This window comes from Corvus kubaryi, unplaced genomic scaffold (assembly GCF_017639235.1).
Source record: "Corvus kubaryi isolate FWS band 111438036 unplaced genomic scaffold, C.kubaryi_AGA036_p1.0 74, whole genome shotgun sequence".
Taxonomy (NCBI): Eukaryota; Metazoa; Chordata; class Aves; order Passeriformes; family Corvidae; genus Corvus; species Corvus kubaryi.
Window position 1 is genome coordinate 18,028,001 of NW_024582061.1, and position 12,410 is coordinate 18,040,410.

At 42.4% G+C, this 12,410-nt stretch overlaps 2 protein-coding genes across 2 annotated transcripts in view; both read left to right on the top strand.

Moving 5' to 3' along the window:
• The window catches only part of GUCY2C (guanylate cyclase 2C), a 45,088-nt gene extending 42,177 nt beyond the window's left edge, over window positions 1–2,911 (top strand). The window contains exons 26-27 of the mRNA XM_042050884.1: window positions 390–466; window positions 2,285–2,911. Of these exons, the coding sequence (XP_041906818.1) occupies window positions 390–466; window positions 2,285–2,459 (252 nt within the window). The 3' untranslated portion in view covers window positions 2,460–2,911. The remainder of the gene's footprint in view (window positions 1–389; window positions 467–2,284) is intronic.
• Window positions 2,912–5,374: 2,463 nt separating this feature from the next.
• PLBD1 (phospholipase B domain containing 1) overlaps window positions 5,375–12,410 on the top strand; it is a 38,791-nt gene continuing 31,755 nt past the window's right edge. The window contains exon 1 of the mRNA XM_042050885.1: window positions 5,375–5,468. Coding sequence (XP_041906819.1) covers window positions 5,387–5,468 — 82 coding nt within the window. The 5' untranslated portion in view covers window positions 5,375–5,386. The remainder of the gene's footprint in view (window positions 5,469–12,410) is intronic.

Consider the following 12,410-nt stretch of genomic DNA (forward strand, 5'->3'; position numbering starts at 1 on the left):
CATTTGGAACAGAAGATTGTAAAGTCATCTGCTGAAAGGGAAGCTGAACCTAGTGTTGATTTGGTAATGCTCCAGTATCTACCAATCCATTTATTTCAATCTATTCCACTTTTCTGTCCTTGGGAGTTGATGGCAGGCAGCACAGCTCACCTCTCCCACAACTTGTGTTTCAGGTCATGGAACAAAGAAGTGAGTGTGCAGCTTCATGTCCCCCATTCTTCTCCTTCTCACTTCTGATTTGTAATCCTTTGCTGTCAGCATCAGTTACTGAAAATAGGCAAAGGCAAACATGGCAATGTGCAATAGAGTATTACTTAAGTAAATTAACTACAGGAAATTGCATGCTAATCCCAACACTGTGCTTTCTCTTCTTTGTCATACATATTTAGGGCAGAGGAACAGAAATTACCTACTGGTTGACGGGTACTGAGGACAAGAAATACCATCTCCCAACACCTCCTTCTGTGTAAGATGGTCTTTATATGTGAAAAGGGAGGAGAAGTTCCCATTCTTTGTGCTTTAGCCTTTAGTGTTCCTCCTTGGCACTTGTGGATTTTTTATATCATTGAACTTGTCTCCAGTAGTTAGAGACTTAATAGCATATGTGCACATAAACACATAAATATTCATTACATGGGACTATGTGTGTGCTGAAGGTTATTTGTCTATATAAAATGTTTAGCAGGTTCTTTGCCTTGGAAGCAGTGTAAGACTTACAGGAGAAGTTGTGGTAAGAGCAACAGATGGACAGGAAAATGTAAAACATTAATATTCCCCCAAATTTAGTCCTAGTGGCACCTGTCACTGAGGATAACCACAACTGAATGTGCAGCTCTCTGTAATACCATGTTATGCCTGTGAGCTCTTGTGGAGGAATTTGTAAGAGAAATGAAACTTGCAGGATTTCAACTACTATTCTGCTAAAAGAGGACAAAGTTACTGTAGTACTGCACAGGAATAAAATCTTTAGAAATTAAACAAGAGCTTCCTTTCCAACACTTAGAGAAGTTATCAGTAAAAAAAATATGAGGTTGATGTTCTGGAACAGAGCCATCATTTTCCATTAGAATTGAATAAAATACAGCAATAGTGGAAGTGGTGTTTTTGAGCAACTATGCAAAATTGAAGTCAGGATAACTTGTTACATTTTTTTAGTGTATATTTTGTATATGAGTACCTCTTTATTTCCTGCAAACTCACTAAATGTGGAAGTTCCTCACTTTCTGCTCCAAACACCTTTGTACAGTCACTCTTCACTAAGTGGGAATTTGCTGCCGTCTACTCTGAAAGGACATTGTTTCATTACAAATTGAAGTGATGATATTGCAAATTGGTGTTTGCCAGATACATTGGGATCCCTTGTCCTGAAATGCATGAGTAAATGTTACAGATTGCTTCTACTGTATGTTTTGAGTCTTACACAATGTGTCCTTTGCACAAATAAAATTCCCTGTCCATTTATTCCTACTGTGTAAGTGAAAAGAGGAGATAAGGCGGAATATGAGGGTTTTCTCAGGGCATTTGCAAAACAAACATAATCAAATTTTTAATCTGCTACAGAATCTCATGAACTTTGTTATTTTTTAAATGGAAAGTACAAGTGATTGGGTTGAGCTGGAAATACTGTCAAGACTACCTCTTATGGTACCTCTCCCTTGTAAACTTAGAACTCCTTTTTTAAAATTAATATGATCTGTCGAGACTATCAGAATTATTGAATTGTTAGTGTTCTGGAATTCAGCTATGGAAAGTATCTCTTGAGCTGGATCACAGTGATGTTTTTGTTTTCACTTCCTCATATAAGATTGCCCCTTAAAAATCGTCATATGTGGGGTACTCCAGCAAAACCCAAATACACTGAAGAAATTTCTGAAACAATGGCAACTCTATTACTGAAGGCAACCTGAAGTTGAATAGTTAAAGTCCTGGTGTCAGTAATGGTGTTGAGAGCTAAAAACTATTTTGATTGGGATTGAATCTAATTCGTGTCTTCCTTTTTGCACAAGTGATCATGACTTTTTAAGGTCAATAATGACACACTTACAGAGCTCTTGTGCAAAGACACTGATCCATACTATCTGGAAAACTCACATGAAAATCCTGACTTCTCTTCCCAAATTCAGAATCTGAATTTGGTCCTGCCCACACTTTTTATCAGTAGTGTGTGAATGTCATTAAGATAAAGATGGATTAAAATGTTTAAAAATCTCTGGGGACCTGAGGGACCACTAAAAACGTGTGAATTACTGATTTTTTTTTTTTTTTCCCATCCCGTTGGTTTTAGGGAGAATCAGCAGCGGTTGCAAGATGATTTAGCAGAGATGATAACCAATAGTCTTCAGAAAAGGGAAAATGAAGGATCCAAGGCGCGGGAGCTTTCGCGGGTAGCCAGCTACCGATCAGGTACCCTGGAATACCTGCAACTGGTCAGCAAAGATAATTTTACCACATATATTTAAAACTGGATGTCTAGTATGACTCAAAAAGCTGAAGCAACTCTCTGGACAACTTCATGTGGAGGCAGGCGGCTTATAATCTCAACTAGAGGAGAAAGAAAACACCTTTTCAAGCGTCCTTTCTACTGTCCGACCTGCTATCAGTAAATCGAACATCTCTTCACTGTAACACTGAAATTGCTGGATGACTTTGTTAGGACACATGCAGCGTGATTTGAGGTAAATGAAAATGTTTGCCCTTGAGTCTGGAAAATAGTGTGGGCGGGTTTGTTTTAGTTAGGTTTTTTTTAACTGTGATAGCCTGTTCAATAATCCACTTCTGAAAATATTCACAGCAAAACCTTAATTTGTTATGATTTTTAGATGTTGTATTTAATTTGTAACTTTTATCTGAAGAAAGATTTGGTGTAATATATTTGAAAATATAATTAAATATATCATATGTAAAACCTGGATATGTTGCTATTTTGTTTCTTCTGCTGTTTTCCTCTGTTTCATGTATTTTCTTTAATCAAGCTGACTTTGTTCAAGAGATGACACTTCTGTTATTTACATTGGGAGATTATTCCAGAAGTATGGTTTCTAAAGCTTATCTGAATCTCCTGGGCCTGAAAAAGGAAACTGCCATTCTTGCAAAATAAGACACTTTCATATCTTTTCACCACTTCTGCTTCTGCACCCAAACCAGAAGTGAGAAAGAAATTAAGGAAATAAAATTATCTGAACCTCTTAACCTCAGACCTTTTCAATTCAACTTTTGGAAGCAGTTTTACAGTCAAGCAGGTTTTACTCAGATGACTTGTTCTTCAACTGACACCATGGCACTGATATTAATAAACAGTTTTAAAAAGCAACAAAAGCACAGGGGCCGCATGTAAAAGAAAATCAGCATTCACATGAAGAAATAACATGTACTGAGTGAATAACATCTACTTTTGCAAGGGCCTTTTGTGCATTGTTGGCTTTCAAAGCAGAACTACTTCCACCATTGTCAAATATTGGTCAGTATTCAAACCATTAACATTGGTGCAAAATCATTCTTTTATAGTTTTGAACAGCATTTTTGTTCAACTAGACAACATAAAAAGAATTTTAAAAGAGCAATCCAGTTGCCTTTTCCTTTGTTAAGATAAGCTGGCTTTGTAAGAAAACACACACCAAAAGAACAATGTAGATGTAAATAGATCTGAAGTGCAAAGATTACTGGAAAAATTAAATAATGAGGTGCTGTAGGGCTTATACTCTTACCTAATAAATGTAAATTCCTACATTCAGGAACATGATACAGACAAATAGCAGAAAATGTGTACCCAACAGCCATAGCTTTCACATTATATATAACCAATCTGAAACTCAACCTGCCATTAATACCATACCATCCTTTGTGTCCCCATGGAAACATCCATTGGGATAAGCATAGGAAAAAAACCCAACCCATATCTTCTAAAATTGGTATGCATTAAAAAGAGTATGAGTACAATAAAAATATAACGTCTGCTATTTCCTACCTCATGGTGCCAATAACAAGCTTTGTCTGCATTCTTGGGTGCAACTGCTGCACTGCTGGGCACTGCTGGGCTGTTCAGGTTGCTGTAGCTGAAACACTCAGCAAGTGTAGCTGTGTTGTAGTGACAAGTGCTGAACTCATCAAGCCTGAAGACAACCACTATGATTACCCCAATAAGAGCTGTTCTGATCTTTGAAGTGATAACAAGTGACATAACTACTCTTTTTAAAGAGGAGTTTTATGGGTTTCATCTTTGACACCACTGAGATACAAATTATTTTAGAGCAAATGTCTGCTGACATTGATTAAGAAAATTATTTTAAACAGTGCTTAGTTTTCAGCAGCCCTTCTCTTTCCAGTGTTCTTCAGGTAATAAATTTCGTATCATTTTGTGAAGATAAATAGTTAACCTTAGCAATGAGTTGATGGACCCATCTTCTGGTAGACTTGTTTTTCACATGGTTCTATCCTTGCACATATCTGTTACCTACACATCACAATAAAATCAACTTTGACTACTCTTTTTAAAAATCCTGGTTTCTGGTATGAATGTCTGTTTTTTTCCTTATCTCTAAGTGAAAAATAGCCTAGAACAAAGCAGTGACAGTTATGGAAGGATGCCTGCAGCCTGGAGATACAGTGCTCTTACCCTGGGCTTGGGGCCAAGGCTTGCTACTTGGCCTGAACTGGTTGGCATGTGACCCTGTTATATGAGGCTATTACAGGCACCGGTATCAAATTCAAACTGTCTTAAACAATTACTGAAACACGAAGTCCAAATAATGGCCGTTTTCAGATAGACTATCCAACACTGGTTGAGACAAAAATGCAGTGCCTCAAAATGGTCTGAATCACGGGTGCAAAGGAAAACCCCATGGACAGTTGTCTTTATCTGTAAACCCCAGGAAAAGGACTGTCCCTCATTTCTTCTGCTGGGACACACAGCAGTTGCTGTTCCCAACAGGGCCGAAAGCTGCCCTTCCTGTGATGAAAAACGCATCGCTCGACAAGGCATCGTCCAACTCTGGTTGCTTTTCGGAGGCCTTTCCTGATAAACCTTCCCCCTTTTAGGTTAATCACCCTCGGGAAGTCCAGGGGTCCCACAGGCACCAGCCTGGGGGTCCGTTCTCACTACCCTGCGACGCCGGACCTCGGCCAGGAGTGACTCCCACACCTCAGTCAGGCCTTGGGGTCTCCAAACCCGTATCGGGGCAGGAAAGATGCCGCCGCTGCCGGGGTACATCCCGGCGGCCGGCGCGGGGAACAACCGTTCCCCGGCAGCCGTAACCTCCAGCACGGGGCGCCGCGGCCGGGGCGGGCGCCGGAGGAGGCGGGGGCAGCGGCGAGACCTGCCCTGAGCGAGGGAACTTCTTAAAGTCCCGCCGCCTCCCGGCGCTCGGAGGAGGTGCGGGGGAGCGGTGGCATGGCGCGGGCGGGTGGTGGTGGTGCGTGCCGCTGCTGCTGGGCGCTCGTCCTCCTGTGGGCGGCGGCGGGCGGCCGCGCAGGTGAGGCGAGCGGGGTCGCGGGGGGCGGTCAGCCAAAAGCCCCGTCGCCGTCGTGGGCGGGACGAAAGGAGGTACCGGCGCTGCCCTGCGAGTGCCCCCAGCCCCGGGCTTGCCAGGCAGTCGGGAGGGGTAGCCCGGCCCGGGCTCGGCTGCGGCAGCGCGGCTCTCCCGGGGGACCGCCGGGCTCCGCGCCCCACCTGGGGCAGCTGCGCCTCCGCCCCGCGCTGCCTGGAACGCGGGTGCGAGGCCGCCGGAACCCCGCTCCTCACGGCGGGACCCCGCAGGCCGGGCTGGGTCTGGCCCCCCCAGGGGCTCCTCCGGGAGCACCTCGTGCCCCGGCGGCTGGGCCGGCGCGGCCGTGCCGCCTCGTGGGTGTTTGGTGCCGGCGCTTTCTAAACATCTTCCCCGTTCCCAGGAGGGGTGCCGGGAACCAAACTGAGGATCCAACAGGTGGGAAGTTGCCTTGAGCTCCCAGCCGTGCTGGTTTTCAGTGTCATATGCAGGCACGGGAATCGTTCCGAATGGAGACTCCGTTGTGGTGCTGTGGCCTACAGCATGCTGCAGCTTGTGACTAACAGTTTTAGTGCTACCTTGTGGGTGTAGGTCACGGTCTGTGCTTCAGAACTCACACGGAATCCCAGAACGGTTTGAGTTGGAAGGGACCTTGAGGATCATCTTGTTCCAACCATGCTGCCTCGGGCAGGGACACAGTATCTTGCTCTTGTGCTGCTTTCAGTAAGTTCTGAAGGTTTTAAGGGCTGGATTTGGTGCTTATCTTACATGAATTTCCCAGTTAATGTATTAAGTGCCACAAACCAAGGAGAAATTCACCTAAGAGTTGTTTCAATGAGTGCAAAATGTTGTGAGTATATAATTTTGTGGGCAGTCCTACCTCATCTTGCAGACACGAGTTTAAAACTTTACCTGGATTGGCAAAAACGTCAGTTAAGAGAACCAAAGGAAGGGTCAGCTGTGAATTATGCACATATGAATTATGAATTAATGAAAGGAAGTTTAGGGTATGAGGTAGTTTCAGCTAATGCCCAACTGATTTCTAACATCATAATTGAGTTCTGGTAGAAAACTACAAAGGAGCAAATAGAAGTGCCTTTAGGCTGTTTTAATGGAGTAAATGGCTTTCAACATTGTGAATTGTCTAGATTCCTTCTTTTTAAAAATTGGTTCGTTGTTCTTTAGTGTTTTGAATGCCTTGAAGGTTCTCCATCATACGCTCTGGAAACTGTTTGTAGAGAATGTTCTCTAATATGACTTAAATTGAGGTGCTCTCAGATTAGTGAAGCTATTTGTTGAATGGTTATTTTTCTTTCTCTAGGTGACCTATAGTGGGTACCTGTAACTGTTTTGGCAAATCTGCTGCATTTGCTAAACTTTACTTGTAAGTGTCCTTGTGAACATGAAAACCATACAAGACTGAAACCCTTAATTGATAGTTCACCTTTGAGTATTGCTTTTCTCGGATGTAAGCACAAACCAGGGGATTAGGCTTCAAATAATGACAGGCCTGTTGGAAGCAAATTGAAAAATTACTTAGACCTGAAGTATTTGAGGAAATAGGATAAATTGAGGCCAGTGGAATAGAAAACGCAAATGGCTTCTATTCAGGCAGATCAAGAAAGTATTTACTCCTTTATTTGAAAATTACTGGGCTTCGGGTTAATTTCTTGTGTGGTTTAAGATAATCTCTAAAGAAGCCCTGAAATGCTTAACATTTGTTTTGTAATAGATTCCAGTCATAACTGTATATTGAAATCTCACTTGTTCTTTAGAGTTACACCTTTTTGAAAAAGATAAAAGGATGCTTCTAAAAAAAACAAACACATAGATAGGCAGGATCAGAGGAGTGCCACAAAGATGATCAGAGGGATGGAGCACCTCTCCTATGAACACAGACTGAGGGAGCTGGGGTTGTTCAGTCTGGAGAACACTCTGGAGAGAGCTCACTGCAACCTTCCAGTAGCTGGAGGGGGCATGTAAAGAGGAGGGAGATTTTATACGGGCATTTTATACTTTTCATATGGGCGTGTAGTGACAGGACAAGGGGCAATGGTTTTAAAATGAGAGAGGGCAGGTTGAGATTAGATACAGGAAGAAATTCTTTATTGCAAGGGTGATGAGCACTGGCACAGGTTACCCAAATCAGTTGTGGATGTCCTATCCCTGGAAATGTTCAAGGCCAGGTTGGATGGGGCCCTGAGCAACCTGGCCTAGTGAAAGGTGACCCTGGCTATGGTGGGGAGGTTGGAACTAGATAGTCTCTAATGTCACTTCCAACCCTTAACGTTCTATGATTCTGTAAAATTTTTAATGGAAAAATAGGTCAAGCTCTTTCAAATTAAAAAATTGAACAGAAACATCCTTGTTATGATTGACCTGAAATATTTAAATGCTATCCTGTAACGCAACCAGGGGGCTTGTCACCACAAGCCCCGGCGTGCCCTCGGACAGAGGGGACGCAGCGTCGGGCTCCACAGCGTCCTCGCTGGACGGCTCAGTGGAATCAGCGTGGGATGGGTGCGTGCGCTGGCTCCTCCTCAGAGGAAGCACGTCGGGCAGCCGATGGACTAGGCCTGCGTTAGTCCGGAAGCAAAGAAGGCGGGAGGGGCCTCTGGTATGGGTTCCAACAGGTTTATTTGCGGGAAGGTCCAGGAATCAGAAAAAAGCCTCGAGAAGAAGCGGGCACACCCTTTTATGGGGGGGGTGGAGCAAGGCGGGGAAAGAGAAAACAACCAATGGAGTACAAGCAGAGGGGAGGATACAATTTTTCAGAACAAATGGGGAAAACAGGGAGGCAGGAGTCACAACAGGGAGCCAATTAATAACTAAGATTGGGAGAACTTTCTGGAACAGGGGGAGGTAACTTAAAATTGGGAACCACCCAGGGGGAGGTAACCTAGACCTCAGTGATCTCGTCTGGTCCGCCTTCCGATCCACTGTCCCCACCCAGTGGATGGCCCTGCTTTGACTGACATTTGATGGTTTCAGCCCGAGAGCGGGCTGAGCCACCCCAACAATGCTGTGATAATATAATCTTTACTACGGAACATTACTTGTAGGGGAGGGTATACTGAAATCAAATGTGCAATTTTGTTTTAGATTTTTTTTGTATTTTGAAGTGATGCAAAACTAATTTTCAGTGAAATGATATCTTCCCTATTTAGTGGAAAGTTTATAGGCAGAATCTATGGAGAACACCTCTACAAAAAATAGCTTCACATTTGGAAAGCCGTAGATAAAAAACTAGTAGTTAAATTAAATTAGTAAAATTAGTAGTAAAGGAGACCAGTCGTTTTCATATTAGTAGGAGATGCTCACAATTGTTAATTGAGGTTGTTACATGTGAACTAACCAGTGTTCCATTGCTTGTGAGTTGGTTTGTTTCTCAGACTAAGGAAAAATACGAATGCTATTTCTCACCTCCAGACCCTGTAGTTCTTTCCTCTGCAAGGGAAAGAGTTCTACTAATTTCTTCAATTATGAAGTCCAAGAACCTAACTTGATACATGTATGTTTTAAAAACTTCTTATACCCGGGAAAGCAAAAGGAAAAGCAGCTGTTGCACATTGCCAAACAAATTTTACTGGCGTTCTTAAGGCATGTCAGATGTTATTTTTGTAGCTGTAATTTATTTAATAAATATTAGTGATATTAGCTTGTTGGATGGTCTTGGGTCATCTCTGTACTGCTTTTCTTTAATTCCTCATCTTCTCTGTCAATTCTTTTATTGCAAATTACTGCCATTCTTTCATGTCCTCTTCAGCATCTGCTTTCCTTGTGTTTCATCATGTGTCAATCCTCTTAGTATTTCTTTTAATTGCTTGTTTCATATTCTAATGAACATGTATGTATTTCTTCTCTCCTGCTGCCACCAAATAAAAGACAATGAGCAGTTATATTAAAACTTTGGAAGTACCTGTATTGAGCCCAAGAGGCAGAGAACAGATTTGGCATTTCAGCTTGAAACCCAAAGGGACCACTACCACCTCCTATTCATGGCTGAAATATGTTCCTTTTCCCATTATTTAGGGAATAATTTTGACAAAAAGCAGATACTTCTCACTTGCTGTAGAAATTTCAGCACTTCCTCAACTATAGTCCCTGTTTCTGGGTCTATCTTTGGCAGAAGGATTGATGTGTCTTTATAAGCAGGCAGTTTGGAGGAGGGCTCCTCCCAGTCCGTACTGTCTGCAGAAGGGAGAAGGAACTGGTTTTTTCCAGGCTTGTTCTGTCATTGCACTTCTGCTTGTCTCTTTTCCACCTCACCGGTGGTTGTGGTGAAACTCTGCACTGCTGATGCTGTGCAGTTCTTCTGGCTGGCTGATGGAGAGGAAGGGTGATTCCACTGGCCTGCCCTATCCCCTGGGATTTTGACTCGTTCATCACAGTAGATGGTGTGTGCTTTGGTGTGTTACTGAGGGTATTCTAAGACACACTGCTGTGGAATAGTTACAGATCAGGCACAGTCTTTTCTGTTTGTCAGAGTCCTAATAGGCTGAGCACTTGGAAGTCTTGACTGTGATGAAAGGATGATTTGTAGGTTCATGAAGACCTTGCAATTGTTTTATATGCAAGAGCTGACCAATATGACTACTGAGATAAGAGGTGCTAGGACCCCTGCCTCACCCTCCAAAAATAAATGTAAAAATTCCAGTATTATTCAATAGGAAGGCTCCTGTTTTTTTCAGAATTCAAACAGGAGTATTTGAAAATGTGCAGGTGCTTCTTGTATATCTGTATTCCATGTTATGCTTCAGTTCTGGATGGCTTTCTTGGTAAAGGCAGTCCTTCTTGTTTAGATGAACACAGAATAAAATTGTAACAGATTAGGTGGTATGAAATGTTTTGATTACCTTGTAGTGTACACAGGTTTATAAGCTTGTAGTTTTAGCTCCAACTGCAAAGTGAAATGAGATGATGAGCCAATGAAAAGAAAAAGCAGTAATGGGAAGTAGTGTTTTCCAGCATTGTTGTTAAACTATGCCTATAACAGCTACCTCAATACTATTCCTTTACAGGTCTCTCAAGGTTTGTTGCAAATTATCCTCTTATTTAGTATTTCCCCTTCCCTCCCATCCTCTTCGAGTCCTGGTTTTCTTCAGTTTAAATTTGTCATGTAGGGAAGCTGGAGCAGGGCAGACTTCAGGGGTAATTGAAAAGTTTGTTCTGACTTTTGAAAACAGCTCTGCGTGTTCATGCTCTGGCAGAGCATAAAACAAAGAAACCCAGCCTGCCGTGTAAGAGTACCTGTGTCAGATAGGTCTGTCTGGCTTTGGCATCCACTTTCTTTTCCAAAGGAAAGCAACAGCTATTTTGCTTTAGGCAGACACATTATATCTGACATACCTATTTAGTTTGCAGGCACTAATAGCAATACCCAGCTGCCCTGGTTCCTCTTGACTTCCAGCCACGTCTCCACAGCCTCCCAAAGAGAAGGAAAGATGGTCATGTTTTGTCTTACTTTGTTCTTGCTCTTTTTACACATTCCTCAACATCTTTGTTTACTGTGCAAGTAGCCTGTCTCTCCTCTACCCTGCAATGGCCGTCTTGGTTGGAATCAGCCTTCCCGTTTACTGCTAGACAGGCAAGATGTGTTCTGCTCTGACCCCTTGCATCACTCTCTCACAGAAGCTCCTTTTCCCTGACTTTTTTGGTATGTAAGCTCTAGCTTTGTAAGGTGGCCTTTGGCTTTCATCAGTGATGATCCTTATCAGCCTATGCGTCTGTTTATGGTTTTTTCAGTCTGTGTGATTCTCATGTCTACCTTTAACCTTAAGTAGAAATGACTGCATCTATTGCTAGAAGATAGTTAAGGAGACAGCAGAAGACTAAGCTCATAGCTGCTTGAAGAGTTACTGGAAGTCCATCATGTCTCAGTCCTTTAAATAGCCTCAGTACCTGGCAGATGAAAAACATGTTTTTAAACACTGTGTTCCAAGTCCCTGAAGTTACTTCATCTCTAAATAGACTCAAGTAACAACTTGTGTTCATAGAATGTCGAAAAAGCAGAGTTCTTTCACTACTAAAATTCTGGTTCTGACAATGCATTTTCTGTTCCCATGAGAAGTGTCTCCAGTACATCATGAAGACTGATCTAGTGCACAGTGTACGAAGCCTAGCTGGAGGTTGGTAACAAGTGGTATATACCAGTGCTTCATACTGGTCAGCACCTTCCTTGATGACCTCAATGATGGGGCAGAGTGTACCCTTGACAGGTCTGCTGATGATGTGCCAGAGGGCTGTGCAGCCATTCAGAAGGGCTGTTGAGGAATTTATCCCTTAAAACTTTTCAAATAATTCTGAGAAATCTGACATTTGATTTTTTTAAACTCTTCTCACTTATGGTACTGTAGTACTGATTTGATCACTCATGAATAGAGAGCTGATGTAATCACAGCCCATCTTAGGGAAGATTCAATTAGAATTGTAGGATGTGGAACTTTATTGATTTTGTTGTTGTTTGTTTGGTGGTTTGGTTCTTTTTTTTCAGAAAGCAGTTTACCTTGCTCTTTGTTCTTCGGTTTTGCAGGATTGAAACACAAGTAATCAAGAATGTTTCTTAAAACAGCGGTCCACATGGAACTCTGAGCAATCTAACGCCCTTCCTTCCTGTCATTTCATGCTTGGGATCGATTCTATCTCAGATGGATGGCAGACATTGTGTATCTTGTAAAGGACTGCATACCTCTTACGCTTTTGTCTTTAAGATTGTGACCCACTGAGTCCTAGTGCTTCTGTTATGCCACCTCCAGGATTAGTTGCCCAGATAGTCAATGTAGAAAACTTTTGCTAGTTTTTGAATCTTTAAGTGGAAAATTAAGTCAACAGTAGTTTATAATCCTTTGCAGTTGCTAAGGCATGCTGTCTCCTAAAGTAGATTTCAGTAAGATTTGTATAGATTGTCTTCTGGGCCAGGTAAGGAAATAC